Here is a 20448-nt window from a genome sequence, read left to right on the forward strand (position 1 = left end):
AAAAACACCATCTGCGCATGCGCGCCATTTCTTTCATGGCCGCACATGCACAGATGGTGGAGTTTGCGTGTGGGGCGGCGGGGAAGACCAAGGGAAGGTACCTTCGGACCGCCCAACAGCTGATCTGCTCCGCAGCGCGGAAGGCAGCGAGGAGCCGAAGATGGGGTTTCCCCCGTTGCCCAGGCAAAGGGGAAACCCCATCTTCGGCTCCTCGCTGCTGCCGCGCTGCGGAGCGGATCAGGTGTTGGGCGGCTGAAGGAAACCTTCCCTGGGGTCTTCCCGCCGCCCAGGCAAAGGGGAAACCCCAAGATCGCTTGCCGCTTGCCGTATTGCAGCTTGGAGCCTTGCTTCGCCTCCTTCGCTGCAATACGGCAAGCGGCAAGCGATCTTGGGGGTTTCCCCTTTGCCTGGGCGGCGCTGGGGCCATGCGGAGCCACTCATCTAGGGGGGGCGTGGACCGGCAAGGTGCCCTCCACTCTCTCTCTTTCTCTCTCCTGTTACTGGTGTGGTATAAGAGAGAGAAAGAGAGAGAAAGGAGGGCGACTTGCCAGTCCACGCCCCCCTGGATGAACAGCCTCGCATGGGCCCCAGCGCCGGGCTCCGCTGTTGCCTCCGCCCCCATTCGGCTCTGCAGCTGAGAGGCAGTAGCTACGTTCACTCCTTTGTCCTCCCCAGCACCTAGTGTCCGGCCCCACGCCACCTCCAGCTCCCGGTAACACACCCGACCTCTACTTGCAGGAGGGGGGGAGAGAGAAGGGAGGAAGAGAGTGTGAGAGAGGAAGAAAGAGAGAGAGAAATGATAGAAAAAAGGGAGGAGAAAAAAAGAGAAATGAGAAAATGATTGAAGCAGAGAATGACAGGAAAGAAAGAGAAAGAGACAGAGAAGTGACTCTTGGTGATGACGTATGACGTCATCGGGTGGGAAAAAACGTGGTATAGCAAAAAAACCCGTGGAGTATTTTTTAATTAATATTTTTTGAAAAACCGTGTTGTAGCGTTTCGCACTAATCGAGGACCGTGCTAATCGAGGGATCACTGTAAATGTTGTCAAATGGGGAAAATTTACTTAACTGTTTAATTTAGCAACAGAAATTTGGAGCTCAATTGTGGTCCTTAAATCAAGGATTACTTATATTAGCAACAAAGACAAAATTAAAACATGGAATAATTTCATTAAATTTTGCTTTCAGTGTCTGCAAGAGCTTATAAATGTAATTTAGCAGCAATAATTAGTTATTATTACTCCTAAATTATGTAATAATATCATTTATTTTGAAGGCACCAAGAATAGAAGGACTAAAAGAAGCACAGTCAATTCAATTTATCAAGGTTTAAAAAATTGCTTACGGTGAGCAAAAGGAATAAAATAAAATTCTCTTATATTTTTCTTTTTTTTTAAATTAGGAATAATTTTATTCATTAAGTGAATTTTGATTTAGCAAAGACACAATTGTTTATAGTAATAATAATAATAATAATAATAATAATCATCATCATCATCTATTGGATTTGTATGCCGCCCCCTCTCCGCAGACTCGGGGCGGCTAACAACAATAATAAACACAACATGTACAATCCAATAATAAAAAAACAACTAAAAACCCCTATTATAAAAACCAAACATACACACAAACATACCATGCCTAACTTGTAATGGCCTAGGGGAAGAGCTATATCAACTCCCCCATGCCTGGCGGTATAAATGAGTCTTGAGTATTTTATGAAAGACAGAGAGGGGTAGGGGCAGTTCTAATTCTCCCGGGGGGGAGTTGGTTCCAGAGGGCCAGGGCCGCCACAGAGAAGGCTCTTCCCCTGGGGGCCCGCCAAATGACATTGTTTAGTCAACAGGACCTGGAGGAGGCCAACTCTGTGGGACCTTATCGGTCGCTGAGATTCGTGCGGTAGCAGGCGGTTCCGGAGGTATAGTTTTAATCAACTATAGAGAGCAGCCTTTTTTTTCTTTCCCTCTTTTTCTTTTTTTAACATTCTGTGTTTCCACAAAAAGCAATATGTTTATTAATATTCTTTTCTATCAAGCTTGATATACAGCAGAGGACTTCTTTATGAGAGGAGTAAAATTGGAGGTTGATCCCCAACAGTGCAGTGGTGGTATTTTTCTAAAATTTATGACAGAAAGCTCACCACAGAGATGAGGAGAAGATATTATTAAGCACAGGCTATGTCTTCTAGTGATAAAAGATTACTTATGCTTTTTTCTTGTCCTGCATCCCAGGATAATATCCAGGAATGGTCCCACCTAACATGTGTCAAAACTTTGGGAGACTAATTAACTATATATGCTATTCAACATCTCATGAGCCACTGTATTGGGTAATATCTTGGGAGGGAATGTAATTGAAGAAGAGATTATTATTTTCTGTTATCTACTAAGGGTAATATTGTTAGGAGTGATATGGGGAAAAAGATATGCAAATTTGCCATTCATGCTTTGCAATCCACTTTTCTATCCCAATTTATTTCCATATTTTTAGCTGAAACTAAGGGGCGGGAGAACTAACTTTTTTCTGAATTAGATTCATGAGGTCCTTTGAGATAGTGGAGTGATCCAGTCTTTACAAATACAAAATTAGATGAATTAGCAATTTTTTTTTCCCTTTACAAATGACACTTTGGAATCTTCCAAATTTTAAATACTATGTTGTATCCCTAGTTCCTGAATCTACAGTGCTTAAGCCTAAATTCAAGCAACTGCTAAACTCTAATGAAGAAATACAGGTACTACTAACTAATTTCTGCCAATTAGTGATGATCTGGAAGTTTATGGCCCAGAGTTTTTGGTCTGTATGGTTCACCATTATATCTAACAAAATCTTTTAAACATTTTTATCTGTCTCATGTACCCCTAACAACGCAAAAATAATGAGTATAGTATGATCATTCTGGTAAACCTGAAGCAGGCAATTTCAAACATTTTAGAAATCGAAAGAAGTGAGTTACAATACTTTCTTTCCCTATCAGAAATCATAGCATCTGCAATCTACCCTGTTCGGTCTTTTTAAAGATTATACAGTATTACTAAATCCAAAATCCAGACACTTTTTAAAATGGGAAAGGTGGAAAGAAATACAATCAATGAACCATACCATTTAAAGGACAGAAAGTAAAGTAGCCCTGCTTTTGTAGTATAACAATATGCTTCGTGCTTCTTTGAATCCCTAGATTTTAATTAGCACTGTGGAACAGGGGATTTGCTTAGTTATACATGGCTGTGCTGCTGCTGAGGGAAACTAGCCTCATTATATAGACGTGGCTTGTTCAAACAGAGACAACACAGTACTAAGACATAGTGAAAAGCCCTTTCTATTACCGCATGAGGGATAGATGAAAACTAAAAAGGACTCAGCATTGGCAGCAAAGTTTCTTTTCAGTCCAGCTGGATAACACAGATGTCAGTGGAATGTCAGCACCTGTGAGCCTACTCTTTTTCCCCTGGATGTCACTGTTGCTCCACATAAAAAAGAAAGAAAATTGCACTCACCTAGCTGGATCATGCATTTTGCATGTGGACTCTTTCCCTTTCTTTCCCAGGTGTTTGTCTCATACCTGCTTAACTTTTAAAATTCCTCACAATCATTTCTTAAGAGGTTTAAGATTGCAAGGTTGCCTTAGAGCACGTGCAAGTGACGTAGCAGACCGAGGGAAGGAGAGGGGTAAGAAGTTGCATTGCAACTGGAAAGGAAAAGCCCTACTTTATAGAGGGTGCATTTTTATTTAACATTCAATTCAACAGTCTTCCTAGATTTTATATACTGTCATTGCAAAAAATAAATAAATAACACAAGAGATGTACTTTGAGCTTTTATCTTACATGAGGTTGAGTTTCAAAGTTCCAGATCATTTCTAAACAGCAGATACAGAAACCAGGAACTTTCTGTATCTCTTCACGTCACCGTAGTTGTCATCCATACTCTTGATATTTATTTATTTATTCTTTGTGCAATATACAATACATATGGAATGAAATAGACATTAGGTAGTATATATAGGGATAGTAAGTAAAAAAGAAGATGAGTGGATGAGAGGGAGAGAATATATAGGATATATGAGAAAAGGAAAGGTAATTGGACAGGGGATGTTAGCACATCAGTGCACTTATGTACGCGCCTTACTGGCCTCTTAGGAACCTGGAGAGGTCAATCATGGAGAGTCTAAGGGAGAAATGTTGGGGGTTGGGAGTAGACACTATAAAGTCCGGTAATGAGTTCCACGCGTCGACGACTCGATTGTTAAAGTCATATTTTTTACAGTCAAGTTTGGAGCAGTTAATATTAAGTTTGAATCTGTTGCATGCATGATAGGGTAATCTGGATTATTAACGTTTTAACTTTTAAATGTATTGGTTAAGTTTGGATCTCAAGAGTGCAAGGTGGACTAGATAGCTCAACATCCTCCCATTTTTCTTTCTAAAACAACTCTGTGAAGATAGTTGAGCTGGGAAAGAATGATTGGTCTAAAGTCACCCAGAAAGTTCAATCAAGCCCTTTCGCTAATAATGCACACCAACTGTACCTGCCAGGCACTAGTGGGTTCTAAAAGCCTTTATCACTGGCTCGCGTTCGTGCACTCGACACTGCTGCGCATGCACAGAAGCATCTTGGGAGGGTGGGAGGAACCTCCCACTGCCAGCGCTACCGGTTCTTAGAACTGGACCGGACTGGGATAAATCCACCACTGCTGCCAAGACAATGCTGTGTACCCCAATTCGAAAGTGAACTTTCTGCAAAGTGTGCATGCTATTGGAAGCATAGTGCAATATAGTTGAGGGTTGTACCTATAATACCTGGTATTGTAGCTGAGGGATGTATAGTACCTGCAATTCATGAATCTACACCATTTGATCTTTAGAAAATAACAATTCATTTGTGTTGTTCTAGTGGTGTGCTGTTGTGTACTGGATTGATAGCATCATACAGAAGTTGAGTTACAGTTTTAAGCATGATACCAGCCAATTGGCATGTTGCTGTACTGAGCGCCTACTGATATAATTAAATAATGACAAAGAGTAAGGCTCTTATTCAATTACTTTGACATTTAGCTGTTCTTTGCAACTAATGGGATTAAGTTCATTATAAAGAGATTAAATGTAGAATAAGAGCTGGGCACATCAGGGGAAGATTTTACCTTGCAATCTTTTAAAGCTTTCAGACATTTTCCCATTGTGTGTGTCACTCTGGAAGTAAGGCAGACGACTTGCATTTAGTTCTTGAAATCACAATGCATTTTTCTTGGCTCCTTGCTTTGAGAAATGTCAGTGTTGTGTTATTGTGTCAGTGCTGTAGTAAAAAGGATCTGATTGCTTAATAGTTGGAATTTCATTGTGGGGAAAAAGTCTCAGTGTGTTTATACCTCTGACCAAATATAGAGTTTTGCCAAAAGGACAATTACAACCCTATGACTGATTCATTTGCTCTGTTAATGAAATCAGTTGGTTGAGTATAATTATGCAGTGAGGGTTTCCTCTCTCCTTAATTGCTATAGTCTTTTATAATAGATACTCATTTTGAAGTATGGGATTTTCATATTTTGCTCATCAGTTTGGATGCTTGAGGCTGTGTTTGAACAACTGCTCATCAAAGCTCTGCCTTGCAAGATGTAAAGCAATTACATAAAGAGCATTTATGGAGAGCCTTTCCCTGATCCTTGAGTAACCACAGTTAGCCCTCGTAGGACTTTGAATTGAAGGTAAAAATTCAAGTCAGAGTTCATGACTTGTCAAAGCGTTAAATAACTGGCACTGGTATTTTACAAATGAATTGTTTCAAACAGAGCATCAGCTCAGAAGCTATTTATGCTCTGAATGATATGATAGAACTTGTTTCTACCGTAAATATTCCCATCTAGCAAAATGGATTGCTTCCATTTTATAACTGATCTACTAATATGTTGCAGACAGAAAAAATGTGACTATACTGTATATAGCCATCTATGTCTTTATACAGTATAGGAGCAAAATCATTCTCAATATAGCAAAGTGTATGTTTAAAAAAACAATTGTATGTAAAACCAATTGTATGAGTCCTTGGAGAGAGGCTGCATATAAATCCAATAAATAAATAAATAAGTAAGTAAATAAATACACCTGGAATTTCAATTCAGGTGAGGATTATTCTATAATGGGGGACCATGAGTTGCCACTATAGTTACAGTATATGTTTTATTAATATGTGGAAAAACTTTTGTAAATTACAGGCAAAGATATAAATGTCTCTCTTGCATTCCCAGAAACTTGCACTCTAAAAAATTTACTTTGTTTTTCTTTTTAATCAGATGAGTACAAAAATATGTAAATATGTTAGCTCTGTTTTCACAATTTTAAAATACTGGGGGGGGGGGGGGGTATTTTTTTTTAGTAAATATGCTTTGTGTAGTAGATATGTTAAAGTCTGTCTTGTTGTCCCAAATATGCTTTTTTAAAAGCAACTGGACTTTTTTTCCCCCTTGAAGATGTTTCGTTTATCTGTGCCCTCAGGTCACCTGAATGGTGCAAATGGGTGTGAAACTTTCTTGGAACTGTTGAAAGGACTGTGTTGTTGTTCTGTCTGGGTTCCCCCAGACCTCAACACCAACGGGAAAAAACAGCCAGACACTCTGGTAAAAGCCAAAAGTATTTTATAGCTGGAAAAAATAAACACAGAGGAAAACCTGTTCTTCCCAACAGACAGGCTATAATATGTTACAGCAGAGTCCTGATGTCCAGACAATACAGCAAGCTTCTTGCTGGCACCCCCCCCCCCTCAAGGTTTCAATAGTCAAAGGCACAAACCAGGATTCCAAGACGCCAAAGTTCACAGCCAGGTCCCAAGACTCTCAAAGATAAAACTCCACAAGCCAGGAAGGGTGGGTCTGCCTTTTAGCCTTTCCAAAGAGCACCACACCCAAACCCAGCTGTTGCCTCTTTAATGCTGAAAGTACTTAGCCAATTGATTCCTTCTCTGAGTAGCTCTTCTCTGTCGCAGATCAATTATGGCTTGTGCATTTTCCTCTAAGGAATCCAGGCTGCTTGCTGGGGAGAGCTCCCTCTGGTGGAACTCTAGCTGTCCTCCCTCTTCTTCAGCCTGGGATTCCTCCTCCTCGTCTGCCTGCACCTCCTGTTCCTCAGCCTCTCCCTCTGAGCTGGAAACCGACAGAAGATCAGCCGTTCCCTGAGGGGCCTCCGACGGAACCACAACAGTTGTAAAGGAGAGATAGGTATCATATCCCTCCCTTCTCTGTTGCTCTGTTGTTGAGAGGAGATGTTCAAGAAGAAATGCTTCCATCCCCTACTATTCAGTCAGAACTGAAGAAGTCTCTTGGATAAGATGTGAAACATCTTCAAGGAAAAATGAAGTCGTTATCTTTTGAAGAAAGCACCTTTGAGACAACCATGACCTGGATGACTGAGAATAAAAATGTGTCTTATTGATGTTTCCATTAGTTTAAAAATTTTGTTGATTCTAATACAGAGGGATATTAAATATATATTTTAAAGGACTTGGAATCACTCTCCCTACCTATTCTCTAATTAATTCTTCACATTAGTGGGGTTATCTAGCTTTAAAAATTCCTGATAAGCTCATTCAGTCTCTCTGCCCTGCCTTAAGTGGCTCTCATGTGTACTATTTTTTCATCTTCATTTACACAAATTGAATTAATAAAATTAGAGGGTGCTGTGCATTAGCCAAAATGGTGCTTTATGGAATGTAGAAGTTGAGACGCCACATACAGTATGTAGCCATATACTTTAAAAATCTTTTTTTCCCCTCTGGGTTTATGCAATACCTGCTTAGTCCTAGAAAAGTATGGGTTTGAGTTAAGGAATCATCAATAAAAATGGTTCCATGGCATGTCATATTTCCCTTGATTCAGCTATAGATTTTATTGAATTTCATTATCACCATACAAGCATAACAAAAGACAAAGCTTCTCTAAGAAGGTGAGACAAATGTAGTGTGCACACTCATACCCACTACAAAGTGATATTTCAGCCATAGATACATAGTGATAAATTCCTAATCATAATATAAGGGCGTGGACATATTGATATTTACAATAACATATTCATTGTTTGCAGTGGTGTTGCATGATTAACATACTGGAGTAAATCCAGAAATTCATCTATGATCAATTTTCATAGCTTCAAATAGTATTTCATCTATTTTTAATGAATGTGCACAAATGACATTACACCAACCACAGTATATTTTGATGTCTACATTAAATATATGGGTTTTCCAGGTAATACATCACACCTTTTAGATTGTGATTTATAAATTAGTTTATAATCTCTTCTAGAAATGCCAATAGAAAATATAAGAGAAAAATGGGAACAATTATCCACAAAATTCCTGCTCACCTAATTAAATATTCCTAAGTAACATTTGATATCCATAAATAAAAGGGTGTTGTTAATTCTTTGAAAATGGCAAATGTTATATCAGAATTGCTCTATACGAAAATATTTTATATCTGGAAGAGAAGCACAATCTGAATAGATTTCTGTGTGCCATAAAGAAAGCAAAAAAAAAAATCCCTCAATTTTATATTTCTCTATATACTTATGCAACATACTTTTTCAACATAAACACACATAATCTACTTCACACAGAAATATTCAAAAATATTGACACACTTTTACAAAAGGGTCCTGTTTTGACATATCAGTTTACAACCTGTAATCTTCCTCCTATTTGCTCAAAACAGTTCACTTACTTGCTTAGCTATCCTTTTCTGAAATTTTTAATTGTGTATTTTTAAAACAAATTTCATTATGGATAGATCCATTGTTAATAATCTTCATCGGTGCAGACTATGCTCTGGAAATTATGTGGAAGGACTACGTGACACCTCACACGAGTATGGCACCTCTGTTGTTTGTTAAAGCAGTGATTCTTTTTCTTTTTCTCTCTCAAATTTTTGGCTAGCTCTGATGGTTTAGCTATTCCTTACTGTAGTGTAGCCATTCCTTGTGTAGAGTTGTGTAGCAGCAAGCTTCGGTCCTCTTCAAAGTTTTCCTCTGCATAATTCTAGATTGAAGATTGAAAAGTTCTAATGTCAAGTTGTTGTTTTTTCGTACACAAAATCTGAAGTTAGGCAGATTTGGGAAGAGTATAGTATCATTTTCTATTGTTTTTCTGTTGGTGTATCATTTTCCACCAGTATAAGAGAATAATAGAGTTGGAAGGAGCCTTGGAAGTCTTCTAGTCCAAGCTCCTACTCAGTTGTCCAATCTCTTCTTAAAAACCTCCAATGTTAGAGTATCTACAACTTCTGGTGGCAAGTTAACTTCTGATAATGGTTCTAACTGTCGGGAGCTTTCTCCTTAGTTCTAGGTTGCTTTTCTCATTCATTAGTTTCCATCCATTGCTTCTGGTCCTGCCCTCAATGCTTTGGGGAATATCTTTACTTCCTCTTATTTGTAGCAACCCTTGAAAATATAAAGTAATAGTAATATAGTTATATATATATATATATATATATATATATATATATATATATATATATATATGTAGATTGTTACAAAAACAAATATATATATATATATATATATATATATATATATATATATATATATATATATATATATATTGCTCAAAAAAATAAAGGGAACACTCAAATAACACGTTCCAGATCTGAATGAATGAAATATTCTCATTGAATACTTTGCTCTGTTCAAAGTTGAATGTGCACAACAGCATGTGAAATTGATTGTCAATCAGTGCTGCTTCCTAAGTGGACAGTTTGATTTCACAAAAGTTTGATTTACTTGGAGTTATATTGTGTTGTTTAAGTGTTCCCTGTAGTTTTTTTTTGAGCAATGTATAATGTTTATAAAGAAGTTTATGAATTCAGCTGAATCAGTAATCTGTGTGTGCTTCTGGTTTTGATTTTCGCAACAAGCTTTAATAACTATCATGTCTTCCCTAATCTTTCTTTTTGTTAAACTAGACATACCCAGTTCCTACAACCATTCTTCATGTGTTTTAACCTCCAGTCCCCCAATCATCTTTTTGAAATTCATTGCTTTTAATTACACAGGATTTCAAGAGCTGTAGAGATTTGCTTTCATAAGATTTCTGTTCTCTGTTATAGTAGGGAGGGTAAGCCTTACTGGATACTGAATCAAATCAGTATGTGATGTATTTTTTAAAATTTTGTACCAATATGTTAGGTAGTTTATTTTATCATCATATAATAAATTATGCTTTGTACATGCAAATAAATCTGTTTACATTGGAGCCAATATTAATTAAAAGATTCGTGTTTGGTTAAATACTTAGCTTTTAAATCAAACCTGTAATTTGCTTCTTACATCAGATAAAAGTCAAAACGTTGGCAACCGCTTCATTCCAAATATATATATATATATAACAAAAGCGTTCTAATCCTAAAAGGCATCTTAATCATTGGAAACATAATAATTCATATACTCATGGGAAAGGCATGAGTCCATATTGCTTATTGTAATAGCACTTTTGTCATACAGAGTTTTATAACTTTAGCATTTATAATTAATGATATATAGTGGCACTTACATTTAGCACAGCTAAAATCATCAATTTTAAAGCACTTTACTGAATGAGTCTGCTAAAGTATAGGAAGGCTTGAATGATTTACCAAAGATTATAGTAAAGGCTATTTAAAAGGACGACAATAAAAATCATAACAAATTTGTTTAATATTATAAATTAAGTTTGCCACTATAATTTTCTCCCAGTAGACATGTCTTCCAAATGGACCTGAAGTTACATGTGAGATTTACTGTAGCTCAGGTAGCTTTTAGAGGAACAGGAAATATTCAGATGAGTTATTCATTATACAAATTGATAGGTAAAATTTGCCTTGAGGATATATTACCGTGATTAAAATTATTCCTTAGTCAACAGCTTCTTAGAATATTAGCATTCCTTTATGTACCAGTTAATTGCTTTCAGGAAGATTAAAATGAATATTTTTAATATTTCTTTTAGCTAGCATTTACTTGGGAGTTACACACTCACTTTCCCCATCAAATTTATTTCTATCTTATCCCGACTTATTTTCTCAAACAAAGATACAGAAGGGAAGAGAGTGGGTAAACTAGCAAAAGAACCTATTAAAAGTAAATGTAATGATAAAGAACTTGGAAATAAAATGTAGGATTTCTATTTTCATGAAAATTAACTCACCTGTTAACATTTGCCAAAAAGCTCAGTATCTGCAGTCAGAGTCAAAAAAGTCAAAAGCTCTGGACTTTCTGTGTATATGAAGTTGACATCAGGAGATGGGTTACCTACCGATTTGCATCCTGTCAGAAGTGTGAGTTTTGCATGCATGTGTCACACTCAGAAATGACCCTCTGTACATGTACAGAGGGTTCCTTAGCAGCTGCTTTCAAGGAGTGGTGAACGGATAAGTGGTTTGGGGTGTGGCCAGCTGGCCATTGCTACCCGTTCTGTGAGCAGTGGCAAATTTCTGCCATCGGTGCAGAAGAACTGATCCGAATTGGCAGAAACTCACCACTGGCAGAGCATTTTTCTTAGCTGCTGTTGATGGGTCATTCTGACAAGCACAGTGAAGGTGGTGCTTTTGAGCAAGTAGGGCCTTGATCTCTTCATCATTTTCATCAAACCAATCCTGCTGTTTCCTGTGTGAACCTTTAATGCAGAAAAGTGCACAATGTCCCGAAAGTTTTCCCACTCCTTCTCAGCATTTCCCTCTAATTGCAGCTCTGAGAGTTGGTTGTCAAGATCTTCTGCTAGTGAAGCTGCTGTATTAGGGTTCCTCAATTGACTGACATTAATCTATTTCATCGCAGCTTTGTTTCTCTTTGGATAGAAACATAGAAAAATAGAAGACTGATGGCAGAAAAAGACCTCATGGACCATCTAGTCTGCCCTTATTCTATTTCCTGTATTTTTATCGTAGGATTGATATATGTTTATCCCAGGCATGTTTAAATTCAGTTACTGTGGATTTACCAACCACGTCTGCTGGAAGTTTGTTCCAAGGATCTACTACTCTTTCAGTAAAATAATATTTTCTCATGTTGCTTTTGATCTTTCTCCCAACTAACCTCAGATTGTGTCCCTTTGTTCTTGTGTTCACTTTCCTATTAAAAACACTTCCCTCCTGAACCTTATTTAACCCTTTTACATATTTAAATGTTTCAATCATGTCCCCCCTTTTCCTTCTGGACTCCAGACTTTACATATTCAGTTCATTAAGTCTTTCTTGATACGTTTTATGCTTAAGACCTTCCACCATTCTTGTAGCCCATCTTTGGACCCGTTCAATTTTGTCAATATCTTTTTGTAGGTGAGGTCTCCAGAACTGAACACAGTATTCCAAATGTGGTCTCACCAGCGCTCTATATAACGGGATCACAATCTCCCTCTTCCTGCTTGTTATACCTCTAGCTATGCAGCCAAGCATCCTACTTGCTTTTCCTACCGCCCGACCACACTGCTCACCCATTTTGAGACTGTCTGAAATCACTACCCCTAAATCCTTCTCTTCTGAAGTTTTGCTAACACAGAACTGCCAATACAATACTCAGATTGAGGATTCCTTTTTCCCAAGTGCATTATTTTACATTTGGAAACATTAAACTGCAATTTCCATTGCTTTGACCATTTATCTAGTAAAGCTAAATCATTTACCATATTACAGACGCCTCCAGGAATATCAACCCTATTGCACACTTTAGAGTCATCGGCAAATAGGCAAACCTTCCCTACCAAACCTTCCCCTATGTCACTCACAAAGATATAAAAAAGAATAGGACCCAGAACAGATCCTTGTGGCACACCGCTTGTAACCTGTCTGTGCTCAGAATACTCACCATTAACAATAACTCTCTGATGTCTCTGATGTCTCTTTGGCTTGATGTGAAAGCTTAATTTGGAGATGATGAGTCAATGGTATGTCCAACAGTCAGCACTTGGCATGGCCTTGGTCACCCTTACATCCTGTCTGTTTTTCCACTGCAAAATGACATAATCAGTAAGATGCCATTACTTGGAACATGGGTGCATCCAGGACCTTTTTTTGTTACTGGGCAGTCAAAAGATGGTATTGGTGATGATCAGATCGTAGTAGTAATAGGCCATTGCTGTTACATTTGCCAATTCCATTTTTTCCAATGACGCCATCCCAGGCAGAATGATTGGATCCTATTCTAGTTTTAAAATTACCTAGTAGAATCAGCTTGTCAGTGTGCTTCATGGATGAAAGTAGGGCAGCAAGATATTCATAAAACTTGTCCTTTACTTCATCTGGATTCAACATTGTGGGTGCATAGGCACTGATCAGTGTGGCTTGCTTTCCACTCAGCAGTGGGAGATGCAGTATCATGAATCAGTCATTCACTCCTTTGGGACGTCTGGCAAGTTTGCAGACAAGATGATTTCTAACCGCAAAGCCAACTCCAGTTTCACAGCAATTGTTATTAATAATAATAATAAATAATAATAATAATAATAATAATAATAATTTATTGGATTTGTATGCCGCCCCTCTCCATAGACTCCGTATTGCTGCATGCACACCAGAAGAATGTATAACTATCTCCTGTTGTTGTGAGCTGGCCTTCGTTGGCTAGACGAGTTTCACACAGGGCTGCAAAATCAATGTTAAATCTTGCAAGCTCTCTGGAGACCAGGGCTGTTCTTTCTGTTCAATTTGCTAAGAGATTGTCTTGAAGTGTACATACATTCCATGTGCCAATGGTGAGTGTTGTCACCTTACTTTTTTTGAAATTTTGTTACTCGAGTGCATAAAATGAGATCCCCTCCAGCCACAGCAAGCTGGGCAGGGTTCTGTAAAGCAACAATGGGTAAGGAACCTTTTCTAGCCCCATCATCTTACTATGGAGATGAGCAGTGTGGTCCTAAAGAGGGCTGCTCAGTCACTCAGGTATATGCAAAATTCAGTTGTTTGTCAGCAGGGAGATGACCATTAGACCTGAGTCGCCTGTGTGCAGGTCTGTGACTACAGCTCCCAGTGTATCCACACCTACTGCTTTGTCTTTCACCCATCACCATCACCATAGAACTTTTCCTGGGATTTGAGGAGGGATGTCAAGACTTGCGCATGAATTGGATTAAAGTGAGGGAGCAGTGCACGTAGTTAGCCTCACTCTCTCTTCCCAGATTCCATCTTGCTCCAATAGCAGGACAAAAGTCGAGACAGTTGGAAATGAGCCAGGTGAAGTGGTTGACCAGGACATCTTTCATGTCTTGGCATGTTCTTAGCGTACCACATCTCTTACAGAGACCGGTGTCCTATTCTAGTAGGTTTCAGCTGCTCAGTCTGCTGGAATCTGTCTTCATATGCTCAGGATAGACCCTATCTCACCAAATGCCACAACAGATACTCTCCACCTGGTTTGGCCAGCCTGTCAAAGCTGTTGCTTGGGGTGTGGCTGCTGCGCAGGCTACAGCTACTAGGAGCCACAGATGAGCGCTGAGTGACAGGTGGGGATCAAAGGTGAACGAGCTGCCCTAAAATCTGCCCTAAAATGAGCTGCTGTAAAAGGACACAACATGATCTACACCAGAGGTGAACACCCCATATTTTTTATAAAGTAACTTTACTTTAACCCTTCTTCTTCTTCTTCTTCTTCTTCTTCTTCTTCTTCTTCTTCTTCTTCTTCTTCTTCTTCTTCCTCTCTCCTCCTCCTCCTCCGCCACCTCCACCTCTTACTTCTCTTCCTCCTCCTCCTCTTTCTCCTCCCTGATATGGCAAATAATAGCTTGGCTGCTTGGTTCTATTTCTCAAATATGACATAACGACACAGTGGATCATTCTGGAACAAAATTAATTGTTATCTCATGCTGGTATCAAATGCATTTCCCCATCACACTGTCCCCAGAATGCCTGGTTAAACAACCGTTTGAAGCTGAGACAATTTTTCTTCTTTCTTTTGAACAAAACAACACAAACATAATAGGGGAATAGAAATGCATATTTCAAGGCGGACAGTAACTAATCTTCAATCAGCCTTTTTTCTGTTCAGTTCCAAAAGTTAACTGAATGTGCTTTTCGGTCTGCTTTCTGCCTTGACAACATATGTCTTTTCTCACTGGGCCACACAGTTGAAGAAGCAGCAAGAGCCCAATGAAAACACCATCTGAAAAAATGTATTTTATTGAATACCCAGACCTACATAGATTTAGTTGAGGATCTGCAGCAGAGATTGGATGGTGGTTTTTTTTACCTATCACTTTATTGCTTAGCTGCCTCCTTCCATTCCATGTTGAAATGACATATGCAAATGCTACATAACTTTGATTTAAAAGTTCTTATAGATAACAATAATTTTTAGGTTTAAATTGAAATGTGTTCTGACTACTGATATACTACTGATATACCTTTTGTTGCCTTTTGAAGCAAAAATAATTGTCAAACATTTGCTAATACCCTACCAGTTTGCTTTTCTTCCCTAGTCATTAATCATCCAAACTACTAAAATATGATTAACGCAAATATAAAATGCTATGTTCCAGACTGACATAGCCATTTCAGTAATTATACTTTGTACTTACTTAACTTGGGGGAAATTTAGATGTCTCTAAGTACGTTAATTTTGCCTTACTAATTATTATAATTGTACAGAACAACCTGTCATTTTAAAGCAGTTAGGTCGCTACCTAAATAATATAACAGAGTGAAAGCCAGCAAATGAAAGCTTCAAAAAGTATACATCTTATTTACTAATGGGAATATAATTGTGTGTGTGTGTGCACGCGTGTGCATGTGTGTATGTACACACACACACACACACACAAACACATTTGTTTGTTTTCCTAGATTTTCATGGGTACAGGTATGAAGGTCTTGGCATATTCGGGTTTCTTCCCGTGTAAGTTTCAGAGATTATTTCTGGCTAAGTTTTGACGAGGTCCCACTCGTCATCTTCAGGCTGATGCTTTTGTCCATGTGCTAGGGTGAACACAGCGAACCCTGAGCTGCCTTCCCTCTATAAATACTGGTGGGTGGGTGGGTGTGGGGTGCTGGCTCAGCAGTTGCAAGCTGTGTTGAAACTTCCTGGTGAGTCAGTGGGGTAACACCTGGGGTCATTGATGTAATTGTTGTATGCTGATTAGTTGATGTTTGTGGATTGGGGGTGGTATCCTGAGTAGTTGGAACTTGCAGATTACTTAGCTGTTTTGTAATGTGAGTCTGAGGTGTAACAATTTTGGTTTGGCTGCGAGTTTGTGGTCTGGTCATGTGTTTATGGTGTTTGTCAGTTTTGTGTGCATGTCAGAGAGGGGCTGCAACAGTTGGGGGCACTGCTGTAGCTTGGCTTCTGGGTGGTGGTTGTATTTGGTCTGTAGGTTGGGTGTGGGTTTGGGTCTGGTGGAGGTGATTGGTGGTAGTGTCCTGTGTTGTTCTGGGTCTGGTTTCAGTTTGTATAGCTGGGATACGTTTGTTAATGAGGGCTGGTTTCCAGATGTCTGGTAGGTAGGAGGTATTATCACATTTGTTCATATTATAGGGGTATCTTTCTATTTCAATGGCTTTCATGATTATTCTTTTGTTGTAGTGTTCAGTTCTGGAAATTAATTTAGTTCTGTCAAAATCAATTTCATGTCCTGTACTTTTGAAGTGTTGGAAAAGGGAGGAAGTTTTTTCTTCTTCTCTTAATGTGTTCTTATGTTCTGCAATACATGCATTTATTCTCCTATTAGTTTGTCCAATATATGTGGCTGGGCAGATTTTACATGGTATTTCATAAACACATTGGTTTTCTAGCTAGATATTGTCTTTGGGGTTTCTTAGGATGTTGGCTATTTTTTGATCAGTGCCAAAGGCTGTCTTGATGTTGTGTTTGTGGAGAATTTTGCTGATTTTATCTGTGGTGCCTTTGATGTAAGGAAGGACAAAAAGCATCAGCCTGAAGATGACGAGTGGGACCTCGTCGAAACATCGCCAGAAATAATCTCTGAAATTTACATGGGAAGAAACCCGAATATGCCAAGACCTGTGTGTGTGTGTGTGTGTGTTTGTGTCACATGTTTTCGCTGAATTTGAAAATTAAGGGAAACTAGGATAGATCTGTGTGTATATACATATACACACAGTAGAGTCCCGGTCAACCATCCTTTGATAATCCAACATTCTGGATTATCTGACATTGCAGCTGCTTGGGGGCATGGCTGTAGGCATTTCTGTGCCCCCAGACATGCCCCCAAACATGGCAGCCACGATGGAGACGTAGTCCCTATCTTCCAGGTAGGAGGGTGATGCCAAGAGGAGCTGGGGCGGGGGAGGCGCAGGCTGCTGAGAGGAACGAAGTGGGAGGGTGAGTGAGCTGAGAGGAATGAAGTGGGTGGGCAGGTTAGCAAGCTGAGAGGAGTGAAGCAGAGGGCAGCAAGGGCCCCGCCAGGAGGAAATGTTCACATCAGCAGCTTGGGGCAAGTGGAGGAGGGAAGGAAAGAGTATGTGAGTTTAGAGAGGGATGTATCTCCTGAATTGCTTTATCCAGGACCTCTGGAGACCTATTTATTGGTCTCCTGCCTTGATTTTGAGTCATGTCAAGGCCACATACAGTAGAGTCTGGATTATCTGACATTTTTGTGTATCTGACTATCAGCCCACCCGTTTTTTGTTGGATAATTGAGACTCTACTGTATGTTGGGCCGAGAGCCAAAAGGAAGCATTAAGCTCCTCCCATATTTGGTTATATCGGCATGATTCGACAGAGAAAACATATAACACTTCCTGGTATAAAGCTGAACGGATGAGGTCCTGTGGCCTAGAGGTTAATTCTCTGCCTTACAAGGCAGAGGCTGCAGGATCAAATCCCAGTGAGGGTATGGCTAGCTGATGAGGCCACAACAAGGCCGAAATAGATCTATACTAGTCTCTCTTCATTTTCAAATTCAGCAAAATATGTTACACACACACACACACACATACACATGGGTCTTGGCGTATTCAGATCTTTTCTCGTATAAGATTAATAGAATCTAGCCAACATTTCAAAGAGATCCCATTTGTCATTTTCTGTCTGGTGTTTTCGACATCATGCTAGGGTGAACTAGCACGAAGTCGAAAACATCAGCCTAAAGATGACGAGTGGGATGTTATCAAAACGTCACCAAGATTCTATCAATCTTACACAGGAAAAGACATGAATATGCCAAGACATAGAGAAGGAAATAATGGAAGATTTAAACTGGCTTCAAATATTCCCATCATAGGAATAGTCAGATACTACTGTATAGTCATATAGTCACATAGTTAATATAGTCATATACAGTGATCCCCCGATTATCGCGAGGGTTCCGTTCCAAGACCCCTCGCGATAATCGATTTTTCGGGATGTAGTGGTGCGGAAGTAAAAACACCATCTGCGCATGCACGCCCCTTTTTCCATGGCCGCGCATGTGCAGATGGTGTTTTTACTTCCGCACCTGGGAAGACCCAGCAGCTGAGGAGCCGCCTGCCTGCCCGCTTGTCCACCGCTTTTCTGCTTGTCCGCCGCTTGTCCGGCCGCCGCTTTTCCGCCCGCCGCTTGTCCGCCGCTTTTCCGCTTGTCCGGCCGCTTGTCCGCTTGTCCGGCCGCCGTTTTTCCACCCGCCGCTTGTCCGCCGCTTTTCCACTTGTCCGCCGCTCTGGGAGTTGAAGACCCAGGGAAGGTTCCTTCGGCCGCCCACCAGCTGATCTGTTCGGCAGCGCAGTAGCAGCGAGAAGCCGAACATGGGGTTTCCCCGTTGCCCACGCAAAGGGGAAACCCCATCTTCGGCTCCTCGCTGCTACTGCGCTGCCGAGCAGATCAGCTGGTGGGCGGCCGAAGGAACCTTCCCTGGGTGCCGCCCGCCACTCGAGAGCAAGAGGGGGAGAGATAGAGAAAGAGAGAGAAGGAAAGAAAGAGATGAGAGAGGGAGGAAGAGAGTGTGAGAGAGGAAGAAGCAAGATAGAGAAAGAGAGAGAGAAAGAAAGATGAGAAAGGAAGGGAGTGACGTCATCGGGTGGAAAAATCGCGATATAGCATTTCGCAAAGATCGAGATCGCGAAACTCGGGGGATCACTGTACTAACAATAAAAGGGCTTTATTTTCTAATTTTGTCTTACTTGCATGATCTCATTCATTTTATTTGTGAGCAACTGTGTTTCAGCTTTACTGGGTGTACTAAGGTGAGGGAGGACAAGCCTTCCATTAACATTTTATGAATGGGAATCGACCTATATTTTTCTCAGATCTGGCTTCCCCCAGGAGATGCAAGGTTAATTTTGTGATTTCCCATGTGTACTATGGTTTAGATTTTTTTCTTCTTTTCGGTTACTAAATGAGAGGCACGTGGGAGCTAAAGGTTAATTTAAAAACGTAGCTCTTTGCTGGAGTTCAAATCTCTTGTTCTACAGAGGCTATTATTTGGTCTTGAAGTAAATTATACCCATAACTTGAATTGGAACCATACTGAAAAGAAAGTACTATAAGTTCCTTAAGCCATGCTGAATTCAAACTGGACCCTGGAGCAGCTACTGTTTAGCAAAGAGGGAATGACCAAGTACATATTTAAGGACAACATAACGCAGCAGAAAAGTTTTAATACAATGGATTTTCCTCTGGGAAATAGTCACATTCTTCTCTTATGCTATTCATATCAATTTCTTTGGGGTTTTTTCTCTAATATATATTGTTAAATTATTTTCCTTTGCCTTCATTTTTCTTCCCACTTTAATTCTCTATCTATCTATCTATCTATCTATCTATCTATCTATCTATCTATCTATCCATCTATGCTAGCTATCATCTCAGTAGCATGCAAATACAGCATGCTATATTTCTGACAGAGCACCAAAATGAAGTTTGATAATAGCTCATATGTTTTATTGGTTGTTGACCAATGGATCTTTATTTTCATTCCATTGGCAATAGTGAAATAATTGAGATATGCTAGAACAGGGCTTTCAAACTCTCACCCTGCAGACTGGATGTGTCATGTGCTGGTCATGCCTACACCCAGTTTAGCAAAGGGGTGTGTGTGTCCTGATACATCACATGGTGCCATCGTGACGATGTGAGTTTGACAATCCTATGCTGGAATGATGTCTCCAAACATCAAAAGCTATTTCCTATTTTCTATATAAAGAGAAACAATGACTTTTTATTATTCACAGAGACTTTTTACTGGAGACATAATCCACTACAGACCTACTCCAAAGTAAAGCAGAAAGATATGCTATATTATGAGCCTATAAATGACTGGCCCAGTTAAAATGATTTGGATTATGAATCCTGTAACTATTTGTCTTTGACCAGGCCAGCTGAGGATAATGGGAGTAAATTCCTAAAGCTATGAAGATTTCAACTTAACTATGATTATAATACACTGAGGCTGCCCCTCGAATTATTGTAATATATATTTTTTCAAATTAAATATACACAAGAGTGCAACATTAGGAAGAGAAAAATATACAGACCCATAAAAAAAGAACAGGAAAAAAATAGATAGACCA

General features: G+C 39.5%; 1 protein-coding gene across 2 annotated transcripts in view; it reads left to right on the plus strand.

Annotated features, from left to right (window-relative positions):
* Positions 1-20448, plus strand: part of SLIT3 (slit guidance ligand 3) — a 505354-nt gene that overhangs the window by 203323 nt on the left and 281583 nt on the right. The window contains exon 1 of one of the 2 annotated variants that reach the window (XM_070739463.1): positions 2667-2736. The exons of the other annotated variant lie outside the window; for it this stretch is intronic. Within the exon in view, the coding sequence (XP_070595564.1) occupies positions 2723-2736 (14 nt within the window). The 5' untranslated portion in view covers positions 2667-2722. Of the gene's footprint in view, positions 1-2666; positions 2737-20448 lie in introns of those variants that run through there. 2 annotated transcript variants of the gene reach the window in all.

This window comes from Erythrolamprus reginae, chromosome 2, assembly GCF_031021105.1.
Source record: "Erythrolamprus reginae isolate rEryReg1 chromosome 2, rEryReg1.hap1, whole genome shotgun sequence".
Lineage (NCBI taxonomy): Eukaryota > Metazoa > Chordata > Lepidosauria > Squamata > Dipsadidae > Erythrolamprus > Erythrolamprus reginae.